This window comes from Ambystoma mexicanum, chromosome 6p (assembly GCF_040938575.1).
Source record: "Ambystoma mexicanum isolate Mex_15411 chromosome 6p, UKY_AmexF1_1, whole genome shotgun sequence".
NCBI lineage: Eukaryota > Metazoa > Chordata > Amphibia > Caudata > Ambystomatidae > Ambystoma > Ambystoma mexicanum.
This window is the reverse complement of record NC_090935.1, coordinates 801925803-801953354: the sequence shown is the minus strand read 5'-3', so window position 1 is coordinate 801953354 and position 27552 is coordinate 801925803. Positions and strand designations below refer to the sequence as shown.

The 27552-nt window shown below is 49.2% G+C and overlaps 1 protein-coding gene across 1 annotated transcript in view; it reads left to right on the top strand.

Moving 5' to 3' along the window:
• CHD1 (chromodomain helicase DNA binding protein 1) overlaps nt 1–27552 on the top strand; it is a 2212767-nt gene that overhangs the window by 1866389 nt on the left and 318826 nt on the right. Inside the window, exon 31 of the mRNA XM_069625454.1 lies at nt 22444–22674. Coding sequence (XP_069481555.1) covers nt 22444–22674 — 231 coding nt within the window. The remainder of the gene's footprint in view (nt 1–22443; nt 22675–27552) is intronic.

The window sequence follows — 27552 nt, the reverse complement described above, 5'->3', positions numbered from 1 at the left end:
CCTGCGTGCTCTCGCTGGGACTCCGCCATCCTGTTCCTGCACGCGGCCGGGCGGCCGCTCCTGAGGTGAGCAATTCCCTGGCGCCTGAGCTAATACGAGAGAGTTGTCTGTGTGACCCACGCCGGCGGAGCTGATCCGACGTGGGGTGCCGGCGCCTGCTGCCTGGATCTACCTGCCCGCTGCCTTGCACTCCTGCGGTGCCTCTGACTCGCCTCGCTCTACGCCGCGGCCACTGGGGCGCTGCGGCTCGCCTGGAGGACATCGCCTGGCGGCCCGGGGCCTCACTGGACGTCGCTGGTGCTGGGTTGTCGGCCGCGTGTGGTCTCGCTGGGACTCCGCCATCCTGTTCCTGCGCGCGGCCGGGCGGCCGCTCCTGTGGTGAGCAATTCCCTGGCCCGACCCGGCTGCTGCCCCCCGCTTCCTCGCTGGGACTGGGCCCTGCGGCGCGGCGTGTGCCCATTTCACCTCCTGAGACCCACAGGAGCCAACTGCCTGGTCAGTCCGGGCTCGGGGTGACCCTTCCCTGATAGCTCCGCTCGCCGACAGGATAGCGGCCCTCCACCACGTCCCTGCACCCACACTAGTCTTACCACGGCACTCTCAGACTCCGCACCACACGATGTCCAGCAGGTCCAGAAACACCAGCAAGACCGGGGCCATGGACAAATTCGCAAAAGCCACCCCGAGGTCTGAATCGCCCCATGCATCGTGCGTCCAGGACGAACCACCGCCCCCTGCGGAGGGGCCCCCTGCGGACCTGACGATCATGATGGAGTCAATGGCTAGAAATTTTGCAGCCTTCCATGAAAAACTGGACGACATTAATGCAAATGTGGCGTCTCTAAAGGCTAAACTGGATCAACAGGGGATGCGAATCACCGAAACTGAACACAGGATCAGCTCTAATGAGGACAATATAGTCACACTGCAGAGTACAGTATCTACCCTTGTCGCAGACATGAAGTCGGTAAAGGCCAAATGTGATGACCTCGAATCCAGATCTCGTAGGAACAATATACGCATTATTGGTGTCCCGGAAAATGCACTGAAGGGCCGACTTGAACTGGCTGTTGAGAGCCTCTTGAAGGAACTTTTAGACAACCCTGATCTGTCCCCCTTCTTCACTGTCGAGAGGGCTCATAGAGCACTGGCTCCACGCCCCAAGCCTGGGGACTTCCCGAGGCCCATTATTGCGAAAATTCTGAGCTTCAGAGACCGTGACCAGATCCTCCGTCTTGCACGTGAAAAAGGCGAGCTTAGATTGGACTCGCAAGTGATTCGAATTTTCCCTGACTTCTCGATCGGAGTTCAGCAGGAGCGTCGCCAATTCATTGGCGTTAAAAAACTGCTCAGAGAGAAGTATTCCTTATGCCATCCTATTTCCTGCGCGTCTAAAGTTCACATTTAACAATAAACTTTACTTTTTCACCGTGCCCTCGGAAGCGGTGAAATTCATAGAAGCACATATTCCCCCTCTTCCGGCCGCTGACATGATGGGGAATGACTAAATTTTGCTTGTGGCCTGCCCTGGTTGATCAGCTTCTGGTCGGGCGCTTTAGATGGTTCCACTGCTCATTAGCCTCCTCTACAACTATTCTGCTGTTACGTCCATGTTTCTCACATGTTCTGGGCTACACTCGCTGCACCTACTCTCTCAAATAAGCTCCTGTAAGTTAATATGCTGCTGAACTACTCATCCTGCCCATGTTGACTTCCTATTATTGTTGAGTGGAATGCTTCTTGGATTCGCATGCAGGCTCGACACGGCCACTTATAGTTGCAGCGTCCAACATTACCAAACCGCACACACTGCTTGTTTTCTCTCGAATTCCTTTGGTTCCAAGCATGCTAGCACACGGCAATGGCGTACCCCACTGCGATTGCACTGTTCTTCATAATTTTGTTTTGGGTTAGCCCCTGTTGGGCTCTTGCACAGGTTGGATCATGTTGGGGTCGACCCGACTGTGCACTGGTTGGGATGGGTTGGGTTCACACTGCTAAACTTGGGTTGGTGGTGAGGGTGGGGGGAGGGAACGGGGTGTTATCTACAAAAGGCACACGAGGTTGCATGAGGCGCACACTAAAAGGCCACGACTGCAAGATTGATTCCGAACTTTGGAAAACGCACTATTGTTGGGTCCGTGATGTCCATTGAGAATATGTGTTATGTAATGGAATGTCTGTCACCGCAATGTCTACTGTCATAATGTCATGGAATGTCCGGGGGTTAAGTAACCATATTAAGGCCCGTAAAATAATGGCATACGCCAACAGACATGGTTGTAGAGTAATGTTCCTACAGGAGACCCACTCCGATGGCCACATCCCTAGATCCATGGCTCCGACCTGGGGGCCGGCAAGATTCTTCACCTCCTATTCCACTCAATCCAGGGGGGTTCTAACTATGATCCATAAGTCCATTAGGTTTACACTACACAAAAGTTACATTGACCCTGAGGGACGCTATGTAATACTACACTGCACTCTAGTTAACAGAATATTTACTTGTCAACACCTATTGCCCCAATGTGGACTCTCCTGGATTCTTCGATTCTATTGCCTCCATTCTGTTGGGATATGTGGGCATACTGATCCTCTGGGGTGGAGATCTGAATCTTATTCTGGATACGGTCCTGGACAGAACTGGTGCTGCTCCCCGGCCCCTGTCCAGTGCCGCACGCAGACTGCACTCCCACACTAAGAACCTTGACATCTGTGACGCCTGGAGAGCCCTACACCCCCAATCAAGAGACTACACTTACTACTCATCAGTACACGATAGCTCCTCCAGGATAGACCTATTCCTTGTGTCAAGGGGAGTCATGGGAGGAGTGGTGGACTCCCAGATCCTACCCCGCACACTGTCTGATCATTCCCCTATTACACTCTCGGTGAGGCTGGGTGTGCCTGCCCCGACATTTAGCACCTGGCGTTTCAAATCGGACGCCCTTAGGGACGTGGTGTTTAAGGCTGAAATACTTGCTGACATCCAGTCTTTCTTTGAACACAACACTCTCCGAGATACCTCGGCTGCAGTTAGATGGGACGCCTTCAAAGTGTATATTAGGGGTATGTCCATCTCCCGTGAGGCTGGAGTGCTGAAAACGATTAGAACCGCACTGGGTCGTTCTGAAGCCAAATTGAAACAGCTGGAACTGCAGTGTGCCGCCAGCGCTGACCCTGCCACACTTGCCCAAGTCTCTGATGAACTCCGGGTGTTCAACACGCTTGCCGTCAGCGAAATACAATACCTTGGCCGCCCTCAAGCAGCCAGGAAATATGGGGAGGGGGACAGGCCTGGGAGAACGTTAGCGTCACTAATTAAATGGGAATCTGGCCGAAAACGAATCACCTCCATTAAAGACAATCTTGGCAATGCTCAATGGGCTGACCAACAAATCCTGGACACATTCACTGACTTCTACAGGTCCCTCTACTCCCAACCCGCTGAACACACTGAACAATATATGCGTGAACTTCTCAGCCAGATCCCCACCACAGAGATTTCCTCCACTACTCGAGACGGGCTAGACTCCCCCATTACACTTGATGAGATAGTGACAGCCATCTCCGACTTGCCCAAAGGCAAAGCCCCGGGACCCGACGGCCTAACTGCCGCCTTCTACCAAGAACACATCGCCATAATAGCCCCCGGGCTACTTGAGGTCTGGGATGAATCGCTCCGACTATCCATCCTCCCTCTCTCCATGCGCGAGGCAGCTATCATTGTGCTGCTCAAGCCCGGAAAATCGGAGGATGAATGTGGGTCCTACCGACCCCTCTCCCTTATGAATATAGACACGAAGATCTTTGCGAAAATCATTGCGAATCGTTTTTTGCCCATTATGACGTATTTGGTTCATGAGGATCAGGCCGGCTTTGTACCTGGTAGGTCTACCTCCCATAATATTAGGAGACTGTTTAATGTAATGTCCCGCATCGATCAGAATACGCAAGCTGTGGCGGTCACACTGGACGCCCAGAAGGCCTTCGACATGGTCTCCTGGAAATACACATGGCTCGTGCTGGAGACTATGGGCATCGGCCCAAACATGATCAGGTTCATTAAATTGCTATACACCTCTCCCGTGGCGAGGGTGAGGACCAATGCGTTGACGTCCGACCTTTTCACACTCTCTAGGGGTACCCGACAGGGTTGCCCCTTTTCCCCAATACTGTTCGCTCTAGCAATTGAACCGATGGCAGACTATGTCCGTGCTCACCATGCCCGCAAGGGGATAAGATTGAAAGACAGCCCTGAGATTATATCTCTATATGCGGATGATGTTTTGCTATACATCAGAGATCCCACGGAACATCTTGACCCAATATTGAGAGATATCACCCGTATTGGCACCCACTCCGGCTTCACCATTAACTATTCAAAATCTGAGATCTTTCCGCTCACTCAATCCACCCAACAACCCACCACTGAATACCCCCTCCGTTGGTCACCGAAGGGTGTTAGATATCTGGGTGTGCAAATATCCTTAACTAAATCCACCCTCCTTGCTGATAATTACTCTGCGGTAGCACAGATAGTCGAGACCAAAGTCCAACGGTGGCGCGCCCTTCCGTTATCCATCGCGGGTCGGCTTTCCCTCATTAAAATGATCCTTCTTCCCAAACTTCTTTACACTTTTGACAATATACCTGTGTGGCCCGGGAGGGACTACTTTACTAGACTACACATAATTTGTGCACAGTTCCTCTGGCACTCTGGTGCAGTGCGCAAAAAGTGGACGGACATGACACTCCCATATAGACTAGGGGGACTCACGGCTCCGGAGCTATCACTCTACTGGTACGCGGCCCAGGCACAGTTTGCCACTCACTGGTACCCTGGTACTCCAGTGCGTCCCCATGTCAAACTGGAACGGCTGGCGGCGACTGGCACTGACCTAATGTCCATCATACTAAATCGGCAATACACACCCGACTCTCCCATTGACCCACTCAACACGACCCTATTAGCCTGGGCTCGCCTTCTGTTTCAGACACCGGAGGCCTCCCCGTACTACAAATGGCTTCCTGTGTGGGACTTTCCCGGCCTAGAACCCACTCATGATGCGTCGTTGGCTCGACACTGGGGGGAGCTGGGATACCAAGCACTGACGGACTTCTACCCCAATGGCAGGTTTATTGACCCCCAAACTTGGAAATCGGGCCACACTGGGTCCGCCTTGGAGACCCTTCAATACTTTAGATTAAGGGCTGCGTTCCGCACCAAATGGCCCTCATTTCCTGAAGAGCCCCCTGACAACTCGGCCATTGCATTTATCGCTAACTCTGGTGGTGCCCGTGGAATAGTCTCAGCACTTTACAAGATCCTTCAGGCCGCTACCCCTACACCCACCCTCAAGGCACGAGATGAATGGGCCGGCGAACTAGGCCTGGAGATATCAGACGGGACCTGGTGGGCCATGTGCCTACACACCCAAAAAGTCTCCCTCAATTTCCGTTTCCGCACCATGCAGTACAAACTCCTAAATAGACTCTACTACACTCCGCACAGGACCTCGAGATTCGCCCGAGCTGCGGTGCACCCCTGCCCCCGCTGCGGGGTTATAGAGGCTGATCACTTACACATGTTCTGGTCCTGTGACAAATTGCTTAGATTTTGGGAAAGTATCCTAGAAACACTCACGGCCATCACTGACACTGTAATAGACCCCGACCCGCTGGCTGTCCTATTTGGTGCCTGGAAAACAGAGGACACCAGGGGCTCGGCTAGATTCCTTAATATTGGTTGTATGATAGCCAAGAAATGCATTCTTCAGTGCTGGAAAAGTCCCTTCCCCCCGACCCACCAGAAATGGCTTCACATGCTAACTTGGTCGCGCAACTGTGAGGAGGAATTTATATCTATGCTCCCCGCCACCTCTCGTCCCAGAAACATCTGGACGGAGTTCAACTCATACCTGAACTGTCGAGGGGAGGGCACCTCCAGCTCTGTTTCGTCCCCCACTCCTTCAGTGACCATTCTTACTACATGAACCCATACCTGCATGTTTCCCTTATGTCTATTGTCTGACGCTACTGCCACCAATGTACTATGCTTCATGTAATGATTCATCTTATATCGTCTAAATTGTGATTGTTGCCTAGATGTGTGTACCATGCTTCCTCTGCCGCCAAAAATAAAAGTTTAAAAAAAAAAAAAAAAGTGCTTGATCGAGAAACCCCGGACATTGATCAAAAGCCTTGGTTCCTTCTTCCTTGCAGGACAAAATACGATTGATTTGGTTTTGATCTTGTTTATTTTCAAACCTCTATCTAGGCAATATTATTGGAACTTGGAGTTTTTCAAATAGTCAATGAAAGAATTGGTGTACAAGCATAAGTGTTTTAGAAAGGATACAACCTTGGCGCACACCTTTTTGTGCGAGGAAAACCAAGGTTGTCTTTCAAGAGAGTCTTTGTCGTACTACTCGTTATTTGTGTACAGTTCTATACCAGCCTTCAATAACGGTGACGGGATGCCCACATTTGGTTAGCTTATCCCAAAGCAACACATGAGGTACACAGTCAAAGGCTGTTTGAAGATATTCAAATGGCTGTAAGGGTGCAGAAGTAAACCTGACACAAATCTGGTGGAAATTATTATTTTAGAATTGTATTTGTCTTAAAGAAAGGAAGACAGATTGGGGAAACACCTGACTGTTCCTAACTGCTATGAGGGGTTTCCCTGCCTCAACAAAAGAATACTATGGACTCGCTCAGGCTGTCATTCAAACAAAAAAAATGTCCACTGTCCTGCGTCTTAAAGCAATTTCTGCCCATTACACTTTCAAACTAAACCAAATGAAAATGGGTGTCTTAATTCCAGAAGGGGACCTCCTGTTCTGTATGTTGACATCAAAGCACAGTGCGTCTGCAAAAGAATGTATACAGTTCAATGTTCACTGTTCATCCAACTTAAAGATAACCCAGTTCCCCGTCCACATGGAGGCAATCTCTTTCTGGGATTCTGGTTGCACTTTTTCACAACATTGTTCATGAATTCTGCCAATTTAAAGATAACCCAGTTGCACATTCTCATGTAGGCAACCTCTGCCGATTCCATGTCTTACAATCGTGACAAAAATGGCTGTGAATACAAAATATCATGGCAAAAATGCCACTGTTTTTTGCGCCACAATCATGTAAAGGATGCGGGGTACACCCTGCAACCCCGGATCCATAACCCCCGCCCCCCTTGAAATGTTATAATGGGGTACACCTTTACCGGGTCAAACCACAGTATTTTTTTCCACAATTTTTTTTACCAGCGACATTTTTGCCGCAATTTTATTACCCCAGATACCCCTCTGCCTGGGTTCTAATTGTTTTCACAATTTCTTTATTTCTCCAGCATGGGGTCTGGCATGGATTCACATGCTCATGAATATTCCCCGTCGTCGGGCTGGGAATCCTCGGTAAAGAAAATATCAGTTTCAGTTTCTGAACTGTCTTTCTACTAATAACCAATCACTGGTCTCTGGGTCATACTGCCCCCAACCAATGACTGCCCTCTACCTAAGCCCCTCCTCTGGCAGCCATCTTCAGATTTTTACAGCACGTTCAAGTGTTGAGTCCTCCTGCTTTAGCTCTCGAGCTTTTACTGCGTTTTGCGTTTTTTTCTAAGAGTTTACTCTTATATTTTCGGTCAATCGAACCTCAAGCTCCACCGATTCTACTTCCAGTCAACGGGGAGCCGTTTTCGGAATTTTCTACGTCCTTCAAGGGCATCTTTCGTTGAATTTTCCACTTCTGTGAGGATTCCAGAAATCTTTGAGGCCTACCCCGTGTGGTCATGGCCCAGGACAAAGGAAGCATGAAGCCTGTTGGACCCAAGCTGTTCAGGAGCTGCCCTGGATGCAGGCTACAGAACGTCTTTGAGGATGAGCACTCTCGGTGCCTCTACTGCCTTCACAACGACAAATCGCACGTGGAGAAGGACTGTGCGTTTTGTAAAAACATGTCCGAGCGGACAATGAAGGATCGTCGTATTCGACTCACCAACTAGTTGGAGGGGAAGAGCCCAGCAGCAGGTGAGAAGTAGTAGTCTGAGCGGTCTTCTAAGACCTTTGAAGGCTCTCCGGCGACGGGGGCCCAACAAAAGGCAAAGCACTGTGAGTCCGCGGGCACCGGGAGCGCCAATCGGTCGGGCTCCTCGGCTGCCAGGCAGGGCACATTATCACTGATGCCATCAACCACGAGCGAACGCTCTGACTCGGTGAAGAGGAAGTCAGAGAACCCTGGTAAGCTTCGGGAGAAGCCCCGGTCGATCCCGACGGAGACAGCCGAGGGGGAGTGAGGCGGCGACCCTCCCCCCAAGGTGAAGGCCTCAGGCACGCCCAAGGTCGTGAAGGCCCTGATTCACCCGGCTAAGGCTTCGATTGAAGGAGTCATGGCGGCCCTGGCGAAACCTACGGAGGCTTCCCCAGTGGAGACAGCTTCAGGGGCTAGAGTTTCACTGCCACCCCAGAGGGAATAATCTTTTCTGCCTATCGAGAAGACCCCCGTGAAATCCCAGCAGGAGAAAGGGGGGGGGGCACGGTAGCCATAACGGACAAGGAAACCACCTCTGAGGATGAGTTGGCTAGCGTCCAAAGGATCCTGGACAAGAAGTTTGAGGAATCCAGGGCCCACCGGAAGGATCCCGACGAGGAAAGCAACGGGGGGCCGACGAGGAAGATGGGGCCCCCACAACCCAGCCGTCAGTCCCGTTGCAGCCGGTGCCCGTACCACAGGACAATTCGGGAGCTATCTTGATGGCTATACAGACCCTGTGCACAGAGATCAGGACAAGGATGCCCTTACCCCCCACCGAAGACCCAGCGGGGCCTGGTCCGTCGGGGAGCCTGCCTAACAAGCGGAGATGAGTCCATCTTCCTTCCCCCTTCCAGCCTTCACCTCCATCCCCTCCTCCGAGGGATGAGACGGGAACGGAGACGGCGACGACTGGGGCGGATGATGACGGAATGGACCTCCCATCACCACCCGCTCTGGCCTCCCCTCCCGGCGAAATTGGCTCCTTCCACGCCATGACCGCCAGGGCATCTGAGCTCTTCCAGCTCTGCCCCGAGGAACAGAAGGAGGAGGGTTTCCTCCATCAACGGCGGGAGGCCAAGGTGAAGACTGTCCTCTCAGTCCTGTTACTGGGCGACATCTGGGACGAGGGGCTGGTGCTCCTGAAGAACCTGTCCACGGCTCCTGCTAAGAGAGACTGGTACGAGAAGTAGTACCGGGTCCTGGACTCCGCCCCTATGTGCCTCAGAGCACAACCGTCTCCGCGGTGGTCTCCGCGGCGAAGACTAAACTGGACGCCAGGGGGCGACGGCTCATCTCGTTGGCGGCGACGATTATTAAAGCGGTCAATGCCCTCGCGTTCGTGGCACGCTATGATAGGGAGCTGTGGTTCAAGATCGCTCCCCTGCTGGACTTCCTCCCGGACGACAAGAGGGCTGAGGCCCTGGAAATCCTACAGGAAGGTGAGGTGGCTTCGGACCATGCCATTACAGTGGTCACGGACCTCGCCGACACCGGCTTTCACCAGGTGGGCAACAGTGTTTGCCTTTGCTGGCGCGGTTGGCTCAAGGCCACCGATTTCCACCAGGACATGTAGACCAGGTTTCTGGACATGCCCTTCGACGGGAACAACCTGTTCGGCAAGACAGTGGACGAGTCACTGCAGGTCATCAAGGCAGACACCGAGACGGCTTGGGCCTTGGGTGTTCTTCAACAATGCTGTCCTTTCGGAACTCCGGAGGCAAGCAAGGTGCCTCCAAAGGATTTGGTGGCGATTACTCGTTGTACCGCCAAGTGGCCCGCTCCTTGTCACAGGAAGCCTACTGAGAACGCGGCAAGACAGGAGGATCGCATTTTCGGCGGCAAGACCGCAACGAAACGGGACTGAACCGGCCGTGACGTCTGGCCCCCACCCGAGCACCCCGGTGGTAGGCGTACTGGCTATATTCGTCAGTGTGTGGGAGTCCATCTCCACCGACCGTTCAGTGCTAGATGCCCTGGCCCGCGGGCGCACTCTGGAATTCCAGAGAAGGTGTCCCCGTATAACACCCGTGGCCAGGAAGGAAAGCCACGTCCCACTACTTTTGGAGGTACGAGCGATGCTAAGAAAGGGAGCCATAGAACTCGTCCCAAAAAGGCTCCGGAGTGTACTCGCGGTACTTCCTCGTCCGGAAGAAGACCAGCGGTTGGCGACCCATCCTGGGCCTTCGTCGTCTAAACAAGTACATCAAGTCTCAGAAATTCCGGTTGGTCACCCTCCAGCACGTGCTGGGACAGCTGGAGGAAGGCGTCTTCCTCGTCGCTGGACTTGGAGGATGCCTACTTCCACATCCCCATTCTAATGGGACATCGCAAATTCCTACGATTCGTGGTCCAGGGGCGGCACTATCAGTTCAAGGCCATTCCCTTTGGATTGAAGTCGGCACACACGGTATTCACCAAGTGCCTGGCTCTGGTGGCAGTGAGGCTGCGCCTGCAGGGGATCCACGTCTACCCCTACCTGGACGATTGGCTTATCTGGGCAAAGTCAAGAGAACTCGCCGTCGATCACACAGCGAAGACCGTCCAACTGCTCACGGATCTGGGATTCTTGATAAACTTCGAAATCCCACTTGGTACCGTCGCAAGTCGCCCTATTCCTGGGAGCCAGACTCGACACAGTGGCGCGATTTGCTTCGTCGTCGGAGGAAAGGACGAAGGCCATCCTGGGCAAGGTACGAGAAGTAGTACTATGGACGTGGCCAGGGTGAGGTCCATCAATACCCTACTCGGCATGATGTCCTCGTGCATCTACCTCGTGCGCCTATGCAGGCTGCGGATGCGAACACTGCAGGAGTTCCTCGATGCCCGTTGGATGCAAGCGGCAGGCAGTTTAGAAGACAGGATCTCACTCAACGAGACTTTCCGCCAAGCGATCCGGTTGTTGGGCACCCGCACGCATCTGGCAGCGGGCATGGTCTTCCAGACCCCAGCACATCAGGAAACGGTGACGACGGACGCCTTCCTGGTAGGATGGGGAGCGGACACCGGAGATCTCCAAGCAAGAGGCCTTTGGCTCCCGGAGGAGAGGTCACTACACATCAATGTCCTGGAGCTCGGAGCAGTGTTCTGGGCCCTCACGTCATTCCTCCCGTCCCTCAAGGGCAAGGTGGTTAGGGTCTTCACCGACAACACCTCTACATCCGGAAGCAGGGGGGCACCAGATCCCCAGCCCTATCCAAGGAAGCGCAGGATCTGTGGCACTGGGCCGTCGCCCAAGGGATGTTCCTGGTACCCTTCCATCTGGCAGGAATGAATAACACCATCGCCGACTCACTCAGCAGGGAGCTGCGCTCGTGCCACGAGTGGGAGCTGTGGCAGGATCAAGTGGATCGCCTATTCCGACGATGAGGCAATCCCCAGATCGACCTATTCGTGACGGCGAGGAACGGCAAGTGCCGGAAGTTTGCCAGCAGGTTTCCCAGCCGGGGAGCTTGGGCGATACCTTCTCATTCCCCTGGGACGGCCTATTCCTGTATGTGTTCCCGCCGTTGCAACTCATCAGTCAACTCAGACGGTCTCAGTGCAGGATGACCCTCGTTGCACCGGTGTGGCCGAGGCAGATCTGGTTCCCGGACCTTCTGGACATGTCAGCGTCCATCCCCACCCCACCGCACCCCCCCCCTCAAACTACCGACGGATGCGGATCTTCTCAGCAGGGAAGGAGGCGCCATCCTCCATCACGTCCCAGGTCTGGCTCCTGCAGCACTAGAGTTCGGAGAGTACGATATCCAGGCGGACTGCAAGGAGCTGCTTGCAAAGGCCAGGACGTCCTCGACTTTCAAGTGCTATGTACACAAATGGAAGAGGTTCTCCGTCTGGTGCTGTGCACAGAAGATTAACCCTTTGCGGATTACGGCACCTCAAGTGCTGCCGTACTTGCTATCGCTGGCCAAGGCGGGGCTGGCACATGCCTCCATCAAGATCCATCTGGTGGCTATCTCCCGCTACACCAGAACTTCGGGGCGGTCATCTCTGTGGTCTCATCGCCTGGTGAAGGAGTTCATGAAAGGACTGTTCCGATCGTTCCCGCCGGTGAAGGCTCTGGCCCCAGAGTGGTAGCTCAACGTGGTGCTGACCCCGCTCATGGGGCCGCCATTCGAGCCTCTAGATTCGGCACCGTTGAAGTTCCTGTCGTGGAAGACTGCTTTTCTTATGGTCATCACATCCGCACGAGTGGGAGAGATCCAGGCCCTCTCCTGTAAACCTCCATACCTGACATTCCACGAGATGAGGGTAGTGCTGAGGATGCACCCCTCCTTCATGCCCAAGGTGCCGTCGGACTTCCACCTCAATGAGCCCTTGGTGTTACCTGTTTTCTTCCCGTCGCCGGCTGAGAGGACTTTGCACTCGCTGGATGTGGCTAGAGCACTGAAGTTCTACGTGGACCGCATGAAGATTCTAAGGTAGACATCACAGTTGTTTATAAACTTTGGACCTGTGACCCAAGGGAAGGCTCTCTCGAAGGCTTCCATTTCCAGATGGCTCTCAAGCAGCATCATGCACTGTCACCGGTTGGCAAACCGACCGTTGCCCGGCCGTTCGAGAGCCCATTCAACCAGAGAAATCACTGCTACCACGGCGTTCTTTTCTGGTGTGCCCCTGCCGGACATCTGCAGGGCTGCTACGTGGAGGTCGATGCACACCTTCACGAGATTCTACCGCGTCAACTGGGATTCCAGGGAGGAGTCCAGAGTCGGACAGCAGTGCTGCACAACCTGTTGGCTTGAAGGTGAGCCTGGTGAGGAGGTAAGAGATGCTTAATGTTGAGCCTTGCCACCTCCTGTGGTTGTGCATGTGTGTACTGCTATGTATTCTTGTATTCATGAGCATGTGAATCCATGCCAGACCCCATGCTGGAGAAGGAACAAGTTACTTACCTGTAACTATTGTTCTCTGGCATGGATTCACATGCGAACCCTCCCTCCAACCCTTCTGCGGCTCTTATCTTGGTCCTACTGCCACTTTACGTGCTACCAAATCTGAAGATGGCTGCCAGAGGAGGGGCTTAGGTAGAGGGCAGTCATTGGCTGGGGGCAGTATGACCCAGAAACCAGTGATTGGTCATTAGTAGAAAGACAGTTCAGAAACTAAACTGATATTTAATTTTTCTTTACCGAGGATTCCCAGCCTGACGACGGGGAATATTCATGAGCATGTGAATCCATGCCAGACGCTGGAGAACAACAGTTACAGGTAAGTAACTTGTTCCTTACCAAATCCTCGGCGGAATTCCTCTCCCCCAGTCAAGAAGGGGTATTGGTTGAGTAAATTGTAATGGGTGGACTGTTTGGTGCGACAACTGCACCTAGACTGAGTGCTCCTGTATGGAAAAATAATTCAAGTATACATAAACAAGCTTGTGGTTTGAAACAACCTTGTATGTGATTTTGAAGTCAAGAAACAGAACTGCCTATGTTAACTGGTCAAAAGTATTGATATTAGAGGATCTCGGAATTGTTCCAAGAAACGGTGTTTAGAAAAACTGGAAGATTTGAACTCTTGGGGAAGGGAAACCCGATATATTGTGAACTGTTTTGAACCTGAGGAAGGGGAAGCCGATCGTAAGCCGAGAGCTGGAAGAAGCTCTGAAACTTCTTTTGATGCTGACATCCCTACACGTTGTATACAGTTAGTTGTGAAGGCAAGTATAGGTTTTAGACACAGACATTGGATTTAAACCTCCCGACACAGACTATCCTTAGTTTTTTTTTTTTTAGGTAGGGAATTTCCACCGTAACATGGGGTAAGTTAGGCCTTACTCTCCATCCTGCCTTTTTAGTTAATAAAACTTATGAGAACCAATTTTGAATCTGTTGTGTGTGTCTACTTCATGATGCCTTCAAAGTCTATACTGATTATTTTAGGGACTAGTCAGTTTCCCCATAAGAATTAGCAAAATCGGCTAAGGTTTCAAAACAAGCATGGGGCTTTGTTAGGAAAGATTTCTTTTGGGCAACTTTTCCTCCATATTCTGTGAAACCCCCCCACACTTTTTGCTGTTTGGGTTTTACCTGTCCTGACCTCTTACAGCGAAGTGAAGCCTTCACCTTCACTTTTCAGGCCTTTTTTCTCATTTGTCATGGGGAAACTGACTAGTCCTTCAGTCTATCAGTACTGGGAAACCATGTTTCCCTTTTGTGTTTTACTTGTTATCTGTGTTGGGTAACCTTTTCATATTGCACACAGTACCTTTCAATGCAGTGCAATGGGGATACTTCTGTATCACCCTAGACTTTTGACAAGGGAATTTTTAGTTACTTTTTAATGTGCTACATTTTTAGTATGCCCATTAGCATTTACCTTGTTTGGCTACTAACTGTGCCTAGTGTTCAAAAATGGCCTTGCCACAAGATTTTTCACTTGTTCTTTGGCCATTCTGTTTGGCCTTCTTCCTGGCAACCTTTCCTGCTTCTGCTTTCCTGGTGAAGCCCTGCTGAGCTACCGATCTCAGAAGACCCATGTTGGTGCATCAACTCTTTGGACTGGTGGGACCAACCAGTCTCGACGCCTTCTCACGATCCTTCAGAAGAGTCCCTGGACCACAAGGTCGACTGACCAGCTCTGTTTTGGGCTACCATGCCAGAAGGGTTGCTGTTTTGCGTTTTCACCTGGAACTTTGGTGGTTGGCAGTTAGTCCTACAGGTCGCCTTACTGCCACGTTTCAGCTTCCCAACATCAAGGCATTCTGTTATGGAGGGCTTCCTTTGTTCGCGACAGGAGAGACGTCTGCTGTCGCCCATGTGCAGTGACTGTCGCTGAAACCGGCTTCCTTCCATTTGGTAGTGTTCTGAAGAGCCCTGCATCGATCCTGTTGCATTTCCCCTTCTGAAAGGGTTGCACTCAGCTCCTGGACCCGACCGGAATCTTCCTTTCACTGGCATCCCCCGGGTATCATCTACTGGATCCAACTGTTGAAAAATCTACCTCCAGTGACTCCCATCTGACCTTCAAAGTCCTTTGGGAGAATCAGAGTAAGGGCAGTGAGTAGTCTCAATACTTACCAGTGGCCATATCCCCTCCATTCAAACATGTCGAGAACAACTTTGATTTACTCCATTCTCTCGCTTTTTAAACGTCCTTTCAAAAAAGCTGTTCTAAATGATAGAAAAAAGTACTTTACTTGCCAGTAAATTCCTTGTGAAGTCTTTTGGAATACTTTCACCACAAGAACTCTTCCTGCCTTTGTCCCCTCTCGTAAAGGAATTTTGTGAGATTTTGCACACAAGGCCCCATTTAACTTAGAGACTGGACTCATAATGCCAGGCCTACTATTCCTGTGGACTGCTTTTCCCCCTGCCTAACTACTTATCTTCCCTTTCAGATGTTAAGGTGAATTGTATGCATTTCTAACCAAAGGTGACTGTATGCATGTTTTGTATTTGGAGTGTTGTGTGAAAATATTATATGCTTGATTAATTTTTCATAGTGTGATTTTATTTCTACAATAAATAGAGTATTTTTGTACTTGACTGTCTAAGTAGAATCCTTGTCTATTTCACTGTGTGGGCTCATTGTGGTCCCCTGACCCGCACTCCCCACTCCTGAGACTTACCCTTAACCACTCTCACTTGGATTGGATTTGGCTAAACTCCTAGAGTTCCCCTGTTAACTATAACTTGGGTGGCCTTCTGAAACATGTCCACCAGGCCAGATTTGAGAAATCCAGTTTAACGGGTCCCATAGAAATCAATGGAGGGAAAGGTGCAAATAAAGTATTTTCTAACAGCCAGCTTGGCTTCTGACCATCAGGATGCTGGCGGCTGCACACAACTGAATTGGAGATCATGCAGGCTTCTTCTTATTTTAGAGTTAACGTGCCCTTCCACGTGGGCATTTTAATGACTGAATAACAGCTCCCATTTATTTTGGCTATTTGAGACCCTGTCATGATTGTGCGTTTCAAGTCTGTAGACAAGTACTTATCCAAGAAACACTGAGCATCTCTTTCAGATTGTGTTCTCTCCACCTACCCTGCTCCTTAGAACCTGGCTGTGCAGGCTTGTACTGCCAGCGTGAAGGCTGCAACATTTCCTACCTTGCCCCCCAGACAGGGAGAGCAAAAACTGTTCACCCTAGAACACAACATGTTTGCCTCAGGCAGCATAGCACTGTGGACAGTCCACGCCTCTTGCTGCCATGCAAGATGTTAGCATAGAGTTTAATTTTTGAAGTTCTGGGTCCCCTAAATATTTAGCTTGCTTCCTTTTTTAATACTTTTCTTTTGTGGTCAGACAGACGTTTACAGAATTCTTCCTAACACTGCAACCCCTTTTCTGGTGTTCTGCCCTTAGTTGCCTCTGTTATGCTCACCTGGTATCCACAGGGACGCCACCCAGCCGGGTTACTCACTGGTATGCTTCTCAGCTTTGCCCTGATGTGGTCTGTGGGGAAGGTTCTGCCTGAAAATACAGGACGACTGTGTTCAAGACTGACCGACTGGGGTAAGTATCCTCCCTCCACCCCCGTATGATCTCAGTCCCTCTGGCGCCCTCTCCTCACCTTGTGGTAGAATTAGGCGTGCTCTCCGTCCTGCTTTCTTTGCAGGGGCGCATTGTCTTTCGTGGGCGAGTGCGGTCCAGAAACTTCACTGAAGCCGGCCCGTTTGATATTGTTCAGATAGGTCTTATTCCTGTTCTCTAGTTTTGTTACTATCCTGCATGCCTTTCTTTGTTGAAAATGTTTTTTTTTCTCCCTTAGGTATGCGGAGCTTCAGCGCGGTGAACTGGCTTGGTTGAGCCCCGCTGGTAAATGATGGCGCGTTAAGAGCGCTATGATGCGGTAAGTAAGCGCTATGCGCGGCTCTGCAAAGTCTTGCCTTTGCTAACCTGTGTTTTCCTTCCTTGTCGGTCGCGGTGTTCTTCAGCGCGAGTGGGATGTCCAGAGTGGTGCCAGCCGAGAGGCGACCAGCCAGGTAAGCCTTTTGAGCAGTTTGTAATTTGTAAATGTCTCTACTGCTTTCTTTAATGTTGCCTCTATCTTCCTCTTTCAGGTCCTTTTGTCCGGGAGGCGTGCAGATTCGAGGAAGCTGTTCTCAGTAGCTGCGAGTGTTTAAAGATGAAGACTGCAGGTAAGATGCTGCTGCTAATGATGTTCCTTTTGTCTCCTTGCAGGTTCTGCTTATCCGAGGTTCGAGGGAATAGCTGGACACGGTGAGCGTCAGGTTGCAAGCTGCAAAGTAACGCGAAGCGTGTTGTCTTGCTCGAGTGTGGTTTAAATAGCCCCAAAAAAATAGTCCAGGTAAAGTAGTCCCTAGGCTACCACACCCAAAACACTAGACCGCATAGCTTGGTTCTTGGGAACCAAGCTATGTGGATGCCTCCATGTTGGCTGACAATACAATAAAGGAGTTCCCAAGCACATTGTTTTTCATGGTGTATGAGCCTGGCGCCATGGGCGCCAGGACTGGCCCCATGAGGGTTTTTGAAGAGGATGCCAGGCTCTAGAGGCCCCAGTCTTGACTCCACCTGGCCAATGGGTTTGCCAGAGGGGGTTTTGGGCGAGGGTCGTGACATATTTATGGCTTCCAGATGAATCAATTCTATGAACCCCCAATTTTGGTCTCATGATGAGTCTTTCACCCTGAAAATGTGTTTTGGATTAGGTTGATAGAAGTTGTGATTTAGTTTGGCTATACCACTTTTACTAAATTAGTAGCCCAATGGATTAGGGTAGCCATTGGGGTATTAGTGCATTTTGTAAGGCCTGCTCCATGCCTAGATTTGTTTTTGGTCATACCCTTGTTAATATGGGCTAAGAGACATGGCTGAAATTACAGTTTTACTGATGTAGGCACACCCTGAGCTTATGAATGCACCAGTTGAGTTTAAACTGATGTAGGAGTTGTCTAGACTTCACATTCCACAACCAGTGTGCACAGGCCTGTGTGTTTGATGTTTCTTGGGCCATCCTGATTGAATGGCCACTAAAACCGGTGTATGCTCGCCAGTGATGTGATTGGAGGTCCGGATTAGGCCATCACCTGTGTGAATGTATTATCAGTGGGGAGCCCTTTGTATTCCCGCATGTCTGTACCTGAACTCCTGGAAGACTACTGCTGGAGATCGGTTGCTGCTGATATTCCTCCCTGGAGTGGCCATACTGGCTTGACATTGGTTCCTTTGACCTCTGCTGGTGGAATCCCCTTCTGATCTTGTTTTCTGCTGTTGTCCAAGCTTAGTTGGACTTGCTGTTCCTTCATTAGACATCTTTGCTGGCCTCTGTTGCCTCCCAGAAAAATACTTCTGTCGCAAGCACCTTAAAATGGGTACCCTCCTTAGTTCTGTTTTGGGATTCCTGGGTTGGTGTGTGCCATTGCCCTTAAGGCGGGAACTTTTCTTGCTGTCTGGCTGTCCCTTTCCGCTCCTCTGAGCTGTCCTGATCCTTGGATGGATTCCTCCTTGCTCTTCTTGCCTTCTTTTTGGATGCTGGTGCTTCTGACTTGTGTGTCCTCCTCACAACTTAATTGTTTGTTGCTTGTTTAAGCTGCCAGGATCCTTGCTTAGCCGGGGGTTCTAGTTCCTTCAAGTCTGAGGTCCCAACTGTGACTAGCCCAAACAAAATCTAGCACTCAAACTCACTGTTCTCAAGTCTTTCTGAGGCCATCTCTTCCTTCCACATCAAGCCCTTTGAGTTCTTGTCGCCAAGTCCTGGGGACCTGATCTATTGCTTGGTTTCTTCATCAGGAGTCCACTGTGTCTTTTGAGTAGCAGGGTTTTAAGCTGAGTGACCTTGTGCTCCCCCTGCAATCAGCCCTTCCAGGCCAGCTGTTGCCTGATACACTGGCCTGGATTTTTCCTTGGGAGCAACCACTGGTGTGTTCTGTGGCGATACCTCTTCTTTCACTTAGGGGTAGAGAGACCACACTGGAAAATCCCCAAAAGTGACTTGCTCTTAACACAAATACTTGCCTGCACAGTAACATTTTTCTTAAACCCACCTTGGAGCCCTCTAATTTCCAGGTCACTTTTTAAAAGGTCTGTGACTAATCTGGCGATGTCGTCACTACTTTCCCAGGTCAAATCTCCCCTCATGTGGCCAGGGTGAGGCAGGACACTACCTGATCCTCATCCTGGGGGCGGCTATATGCGGGAGGATCACATGAGGGGAGACGATCCTCATGGGAGTAGAGTAGTCTTGTTAGGTCAAGGCAGGCATTTCCCTTTTTTTGTAGCCTCTCGTACAAACACCCACCTACCTCCCTATTCCTGTATGGCATACTGTAGTGTGGGTGTAGAGCCTACAGTTGAGACTAGGAAGAAGACTGGAGTAATGAAGAACACTAGAACCGGAAAGCAAACTGTAGTTGTTGGAAAAGGTTAACTGGTACCGGGACATTTAAATTCACCTTATCTGCAGAGGAAGAGAGACCCATTTCTCCTGATGTTGTTGGGGACACTGAAGGAGAACAGGCTGCAGTGCGGAGCAGAGAAGCTGCTGGAGCGACCATCTGGGGGGGTAAGTATGGAAGTTTATGCCACGCTTAACAGGAGCGGTCGGGTGAAGGAGGCAAAGCAGAAACCGGAAAGCAGACCGGATGCCCTCCCAGCTGGCAAGCAAGCTGCAGTGTGAACGGTGAGGCACAAAGGACATCAAAGCAGTCAACTGAAACCGGTGACCCCAGAGAGCGAGGTTGGGACGCGGGGGTGCTTCATGGCAGATACTGTGTTCCTTTGATGAACCTGATAAGCCCAAACAAGGGAGCTGGGATTCCGGGGAAATTGAGCAAAGAGCGACTTTGAAGCTGCAACCAGCTGCAGGACCCAACAAAAGGACAGGGCGTATACATGGAGCCATTTGTTAGTTAATTAGGTTGGGCATGGCAGGGGGAAGGTTTAGCCCTCCCCTTCTGGAGATACTTCATGTACTCCTCCTTTCACATCCCAATTAAATGACAGGGGGGACTGCACCTGTATGCTGTGTCCACCCAGAGTACAAGGGTCTATGCGTACGTTGTGCAGTGAGCATAGGAAAATGTGTGTGGGATTAGCCCTACACATTTTCCAGAGGTTGATCTACCATCATTCAATTGCATTAAAAAATTTCAGAATAAAACAGACGAGGGCAAACCCACCGTGTGGATGGTCTAATTCTTCACAATTCCATAGATATTAGTGGAGAAAATGCAGTAAAAAAAAGAATCTTTCCTAACAAGTGTTGTTATCTAACTTGATGAGCACTGTGTTTTCCCCCTTAGGACAAATCTCTTCACATCCCTCACCAGAGTGCTGTGGGGAAATCTTCCCAACAAGCTATTGCAGCACCTTGGTCGAAAGTGGTGAAGGAGGATGCAGACAACCTACCCCTGGAATTGAGGGTTCCGTTGACCAAAGTAATGAACGCCACCATTGAGGCACTAAGTAGATGTTACAGGCAGGTATTTACTCAGCTGATTGTGTAGCTAGCTCAATGGTCTCTGCAGGTGTTCAGGAAGCACTACTGTATGAGCACTTCAGGATTTGTGACTGATGTACAAGCCAACCTCCTGGACATGCCCTTCCATGAGGCCACCCCTTTTTAGCTTCAAGGCCAATGTATTCCGTAGGAAATTAATGGTGCCCAGGTCTCCTGGTAAAATTCTTGGACTGCCTTTCCAACAATCATCCTCCTCTTTTACGAGTGGACATCCTTTTTGTCCCTTAAACTACTTCACCCACAGGGATAGTGATGAGTTGCCTTCAGGCAAAAAACACCAGAGGCGTTAACCCAGTTAGCCTAGAGGCAGCGATGCTCCCAGAAGTAATGTTTCTGCCTCGAGGCGCCCCCCCATACTACTCAATTCTTCAATAACCACTTTCATTCTAACTTTGTTCATCCCTCTCTAGTGGGGGAAGAGTGTCCCTGTTCATTCCTACAATTTTGCTGTTTTGAATAGGTTTGAATAATGTTTTCCTCCCGAACAGTTCATTATTCATGCAGGTGGTTTCAATTATTTGATGTTAGTCCTCAAAGCAGCTCATTTTTAGCTATAGCAAGCTTGTTCCTTATGTTTGCTCATCCTTAATGTGCGAGTTTCCTGGTAGCACTCACCTCGGCCAGAGGAGTGAGTTAGCTCCATGCTTGTCAGTGAAGCCATTTTACTTTATCTTTTCTAGGAAGCAGGTTACTTTGAGGTGGCAGACCCTCATTCCTGCCATAGTTTGTAACAGATTTTTTCCTCACCCAGAAGATTAATATGCTTGTCTTTTTTCCATCCATGTGCCGAAGCAGACCCTGTTCACATAGCCTTTCCTTTTCATCTCTGTATGCTCTTCCCTGTCAAATGAGGCAGTACCTGCAGGTCATTGGGCTCATTCCAGGAGTGGTCTGCCGTCTGCCCTGAAGTTGTGTGGTTCTGATCTTCATGTCTACTAGGTGGTACCATTGCCAATGCCCCACTCACAATTTGGCCTGGATTCTTTGTTTGGATGGAGAGGATGCATACTTTGGTTTCTCTGTCCACCCAGATTATTTTTATGTACGTGTCGATTCCTTGCTGTCGCCCTCCACCCCTCCCTTGACGAAGTTTGTACTGCTTCGGGAGTCTCTCAAAAGACTGGGAGCCTGTGATTAGAATTAATCCAACCGCTAAGTAACTTAGCTTCAGAAATGGTCTTTCTGATTTTTCTGCAGAGTCTACACACCCCCCAACCTACCCCTCAAAGTGAATGCTTGTAACCTGAGACAGTTCCTTTGCCCCTGAGTGCAGGGGCAGTTGTCAGAACTGAGGTGATGGGGTATCGGTGGTGCAGTATTTGTGTCCCGGACATCAAATCAAGAGTCATGGTTGCAAACGACCGAGTACAGCCGCTATGCGGTCTGTAATGCCTGTGTGAAATGTTAGATACCATCTGCTCCTTATGAAGATATTTAAAAGATAAGTAATCTGTGGAAGGCAGTACTTGGCCATAAGAAAGAATATTTGCAAAGTTTGTGTTCTCCTCATTAAGGTTTACTTACCTTTTTAGATTTAAAAACCTTCCCCTCCTAAGAACTGCTCTTGACTGCTCAGGGATTTCTTCAACTAGGCGAGATAGGAGAAACTTGGAGAAATCCCTGCTGCATAGCTGAGAGCCAGTTTCTCACATTTTATGAACACGGGGAAGAGCGAACACATCCTAACAAGTAGGAGTAACACTGCCACCATGAAGGTAATTGTATCCTTCGCCAGTGTTCGCATATTTGTAGATCCCCATGCAATCCAACCAACGTAACGTTGAGAAAAATGTAGTGTACTCTGTCTTGTAGAATGTTTGGGAATATTGGAAGATTGTGTATCTATTAAGTCACTTTTGTATGTCATTTGTTGTGAATCTGGTCCAGTTTTGCTAACAGGAGTGTAACTGCTTGTATTTTTACTTTCATTGCATCTGAGGTTTACTTATATAAGTACATTTACAATCTGTTTTTCAGGATGGGAAATTTCCCAGTAAAATATTAAAAGCCGAAAAAGACATTGAGGAGAAAACTGAGCTGCAATTAAATATTAAGAATGAACCTGAAGAGCAAGAAATGAATGAAAATGAAAGCAAAAGTGACTTTAAAAAAGAGAAAAAAGAAAAGGAGGACAAAAAAGATGTAAAGGAAGCAAAGGAAAAAATGAAGGAACCTTCTGCAAAAGACAAAGAGAGCAAAGAAGACAAGGTGCAATTCATACTAAATTGTAACACTAACACTGATTACAAGCTTGATTTTGGCTTTGTTTAGAATGTATGATTTTATACTTTTTTTTTTTTTTGTTTATCGTCGCTTAATCCCAAAAAGACCTCTGGGCTATTTTATAAAGTTGGTTTTACCTGAAATGGGCATCCACTGTTCTTTCATGTTCTGCACCAAGCATCAGTAAACGATAGAAAAAAACAAATATTCAAATAGCTTGAAACATTCACATTTCAAAACTAAACATTGGAAAGCTGTGATATTCAAAAAGGTAAGTCATGTGAAAATGTTAAGAAGGCTAATAGTACAAAGGAAATGCACATTGAAGTGTGGCATGACTACCTCTTGGTATGGCCCTTGGTACCATCACCTATGAATTAGAGGAACTCCATGGGGGGGTGCAGGGGTAGCATCGGAGTTGGGATGCGTAAGCGGAGGAGGGAAGAGAAGTAGAGTTTAGCGGGATGATCAGCTGTTGGCGAGATGTTCTTTGAAGATTGGCATTTTCAGGACCTTCCTGAGGTGTAGGCTGGAGGGGCCAGTCTTTAAATTGGTAACTTTTTTCATAGACAGTTTGAGTACCCGGAAAATGCTGGTGTCCTGGTTTTCCCCCTCTTGTAGTACTTTGTTTCTAGTCTAGTGGTGATGTGGCTTTTGGTGATGCACTGACCCCTGGAGACGGTGAGTTTTTCTGCCAGGTAAAGCTGCATTTTGGTTGTGACTGTAGTTGTTGAAAGCTTCTTTTAACATGTTTCTCTTCGTTTATTGGTGCTGCTAGTCTGATTACCTAATCAGGCTTCCGAGATCAAATGTGGACCTTCTATTTTAGGTGCATCATCTTGTTCTTTCCTAAAAAGGTCTCTTAAATCCCAGAGGTTGCTGAATAGGTGTCAGCCATTGAAAATGACTAGTCCCTTCTCTTCTCGTGCTTCATTTTGCCCTCACATACACTTTAATATTCCCTCACAGGAGTATCAAGACAGTATTTCCTTTTTAAGGACCTCTTAACTTTCTGCTTGTTCCCATTGTATATTTTTTGGATCTGACCTTTTTGTGGCCAATAAGACCTCTACTGAAGCCCCGCTGCCACTGCAACCATTTTTTTAAACTCTTTTAGAGTATGGTGACATCGTTTTCCATAAGGCTCCAGGGACAGGGGCAGACCTGCCTAATCTCTGGGTTTCTCCCGGATACTCCAGGTTCTGACGAAGAGTGTGGAGTCTCTGTGATTTCTAGCAATTCGAGGAACTCTGCCCACGCCTTGACGTGATTGGCCACAAGCAGTCTGTTTGTAGCCATCACATCGAGGCATGGGCGTAAACAATGTATCAAGCGCAAATCCCACTCTGAATGATGTCATTTGATGTCGGTTTTGGAGGAGGGGTGATGTTTGTGGGCTAGACGGGTGGGCAGAGTCTTGGAGAAAGTGGTGGGGCACCATGAATGTCAGTCTGCGGGTTTTCTGTTTACAAATGTAGGCAGGTCTGGACAGAGATGCTTTCCCATTTTGTCTCCAGGGTGATTATATAGCCTACATTGGTTTTGGGGAGAAGGCTGGTGGCAGCTATAATTTAGTTTTGTCTTCAACGGGGGTGAAAGCAGATTTTCTGTATTGTGAACATGGCCAACAAGAGCATCGGAGCGCTTCACAAAACACATATACTATATAATGTTAGGCAAGATTGTATGTAGAAACCCTCTGGGCGACTACACCAGCCTTGTCCTCTTGGCAATAGGTAACCCAACCTTTGGTATAGGCTGCACTACACAAGTTGGTAGAGTGACTGAGCAGACAGGTTTATCTCAAGAGGGGTCAATGTGAACTGTATGGTTGCAACTTAGAGTTTCACAGTGACAAGTAATCAAATAAAGCTTATACTCCAGGTTTCTTGATTAAAATAATTATTAATTTTTAAGTTTTAAAATAAGCCCTCTTTAGAGGAAAGCAATGTGCAACTCTTAAAATGCACTTCAAAACAACACACTCCTTCAGTTCAATAAAGTAAGTAGATACCCTTTTGGGATGGCACACAGATACTTTGTACACCCTGAGGTGACTTCAATAGTTACAACACTGTGGACATTAATATATCACTTTTAATACTTAAATTGTAATACTGAAGTTGTGGGAAAAAGGTTAGGGAAGGAAACGATGATTAACAAGTTTTTCTAACGGGTAAGCACTTTTAAATCCCCCAATGCAAGGGAGGTTAACACTTTCCCAGTTATACAATTAAGGCATGTATGACTGTTTGGAGGGACAGTTAAAACACAAAGTCAGAGGATAAGGAGAGTCTTCAGGGATCCAGGACAGCCAATGTCAATTGTGCAAAGTCTAGGGGAGCTGAGGCACTTCTTATAGATTAGCACAAAAGTATTGCACAATGTTAAAGAGAGTTTTGTTGTCAAATGAATCACTGTTGGGCCAGAAGCTGGGAGGCTTGTCAGGGGCAAAGCTGCAAGCAACTCTGCAAAGAGCAGCAAATGCTAGTCTCCAGTGAGAGCAAGCAAGCAAGCTACACGCAACAAAAGTACCCCTTAGTTCACAGTACCTTGAGTCTAAAGAAAAGGTTGCAGCTGGCGTCTGTTCCTGTTGTAGTCCTGCAGATTCTGTTGTCCTAGGGCCTCAGTCGTGGCTGCCATTCAGATCAGCTGCACTTTGTGGTTTCAGCTACTCGCAAATGGTACCACCAGGGTTCTTGGACACCTTGTGGACTTTCCTTCCTTCTGGGGTCCAGCACTCTGTTGAGGTGGCTCAGGCTTGGTTTGTCCTGCTTCGAGGGAGTCTGGAGGTTCTTCCTGGAGCTCCGGTCCGACTTAAAGGCTAAACTGTTGAGTAAGGTTCATCTATTGGAAGGTTATATAATGGCAGTATCAATTTATAATACTTTACCTATTGAAAGTGATGATCTGCCTGCTGAAGTCATCCCTGGGGAGCTGCGGGACACGCAAGTAGGGGGGGGGGGGCGAGTATTGACCCCACCCCCACGGGCAGTGGTGGAAGTTGATAACACCACACTAAATGTGGAGGTGGCCGTGGGCCTCTTACCATCAGTCCCATTACTAGGGATGGCTGTTAGGGAGAATTCTCATTCAGTGGCTAATTTTCCTTACCTAGTGAGTCCCTCAGCAGCTTTGCTGGATTTCTGGAGTTTATTTTTTCCACCTGGTAAGAGTGTGAGCTTTTCCCCCACTCTTGCCTGTGTTTTGTCGTGTATTTCTACTGTTTTTCTGATTGTGGACTCTGGAGTACACCACTTCAGTAGCCCCACTCTTTGTGTGTTACACAGCACCTTCAGTGCAGTGACACAGGGTTGTCTCTTAGACTTCCCACCGACTCCATTTTCTGGGGCTGACTACTGTCCCCCAGAAAAGGATAAAGTTGCCATTAACTTTGCATATTCACTTTTAACCACAGATTTTATATGGAGTTTTGGAAAGGGTTAATTCTTAGCCCTTTTTATCTGTGCCTCTTGGAGCATTGTTTTGCTCCCTTAACATTAAGACTTGGCTGGCGGCAGTGGTACCTACCCTAATTTTCCTACCGCGGTTATATTACATAACATGGTAACGTTTTAGGCTATTTTAGTAGCCTCGAACTTTAAACCCGCTTGCCCAAATACTTTTTATTTTGGCTCCGGTTGGGTTTAATCAGCATTTCTTTTTGTTAACATCCTTCTTGGGTCTTTCTTTGTGCGGTAAACCAGGTTTGCCTCCTTTGTTCGCCGACCTTTGGCGGGCTTCTGACCAGAAGCCCTCCTTTGGCTTCTGGGTGTCTAGGTGGGCTGAATGTGAGGGAGGGGTGCAGTCTCCCCCTGCACAGGGTCTCCTTGAAGACCCAAGTCGCACTTTGCAGTGATTGGCTGAGGTGGTTGTCCGGGCTGGACAACCCTCCTGCTGAGTGATTGACGGCCAGGCTGTGTGAATGGGGGATTTTGGCATAAAAGGCTGGACTCTTGGGCTAGAAGGCACAGTCGCCACTGGAACTGCAAAGAACCGAAGAGAAGCAGAGAAGAAGACGGCTGCTGCAACCCCGAATCCTGGTGAAGCCCTGATGCAGTCCTGAGTTATCTACTCTTCAACGACAAGAGAAGATCCAGTCCAGAGTCGTCTTCCCTTGAGCCTGGGGGGGGATCAACCAGCTCACCTTTTCTTCAGTCAGAGAATCCTCTCCTGGGTCGAAATCACTGCTGTTCCGTAGTGGTCCGGATAGCCATCAGAAGAGCCCTCTCCTGATTTTAAAGGAGCGCACCTTTTAATCATCGTTGTCTTTTCCGCTGCTGCTGGCCTCATCCCTGGGTAGTGCAGATCGCTCCAGACGTCGTCCTTCTTTTCGTCACGACTGAAGCCGCAGGAACCGTGCGTCTGCAGGAACTACCAGGTACAACTGCTGTGGCACCAGCTTTTCTCCAACAGAATAAGGTACTGTGCACATTTGGTCGTTCTCTCTGACTGAGCATGCGGAATTGGTGTGAACCCTGTACCTCCACGAAGATTTGTTCTTTCTTCCTTCCCTCTTATAACTTTTCCTTCCATCTGACAATATCTAAGTACTCTTGGCGTCTTGCACCTCAAGCTTTTCAACGTGTGATCCTCGGCAACTGAGCATCTGCTCCATTGACACTGACGCAGGGCTATTGACTTTAATCTGTATCTTTGAACGAGTCCTCCGATTCCCTTGCCTTGACAAAAGTATTGCCTGTGATTTTATCCCCTTTTCCCTTGTTTGAAATTCTAAAGTACAAAGTGTGTTTTAACTTCTTGAGCATTTCTGTTTGCGAGTACGCGTTAGTATCGCAACACCGGTCTGTCAACTCCTAATGTACTTACCTTGAATTTGCTGGAACAAGTGGAAGTGGTTGT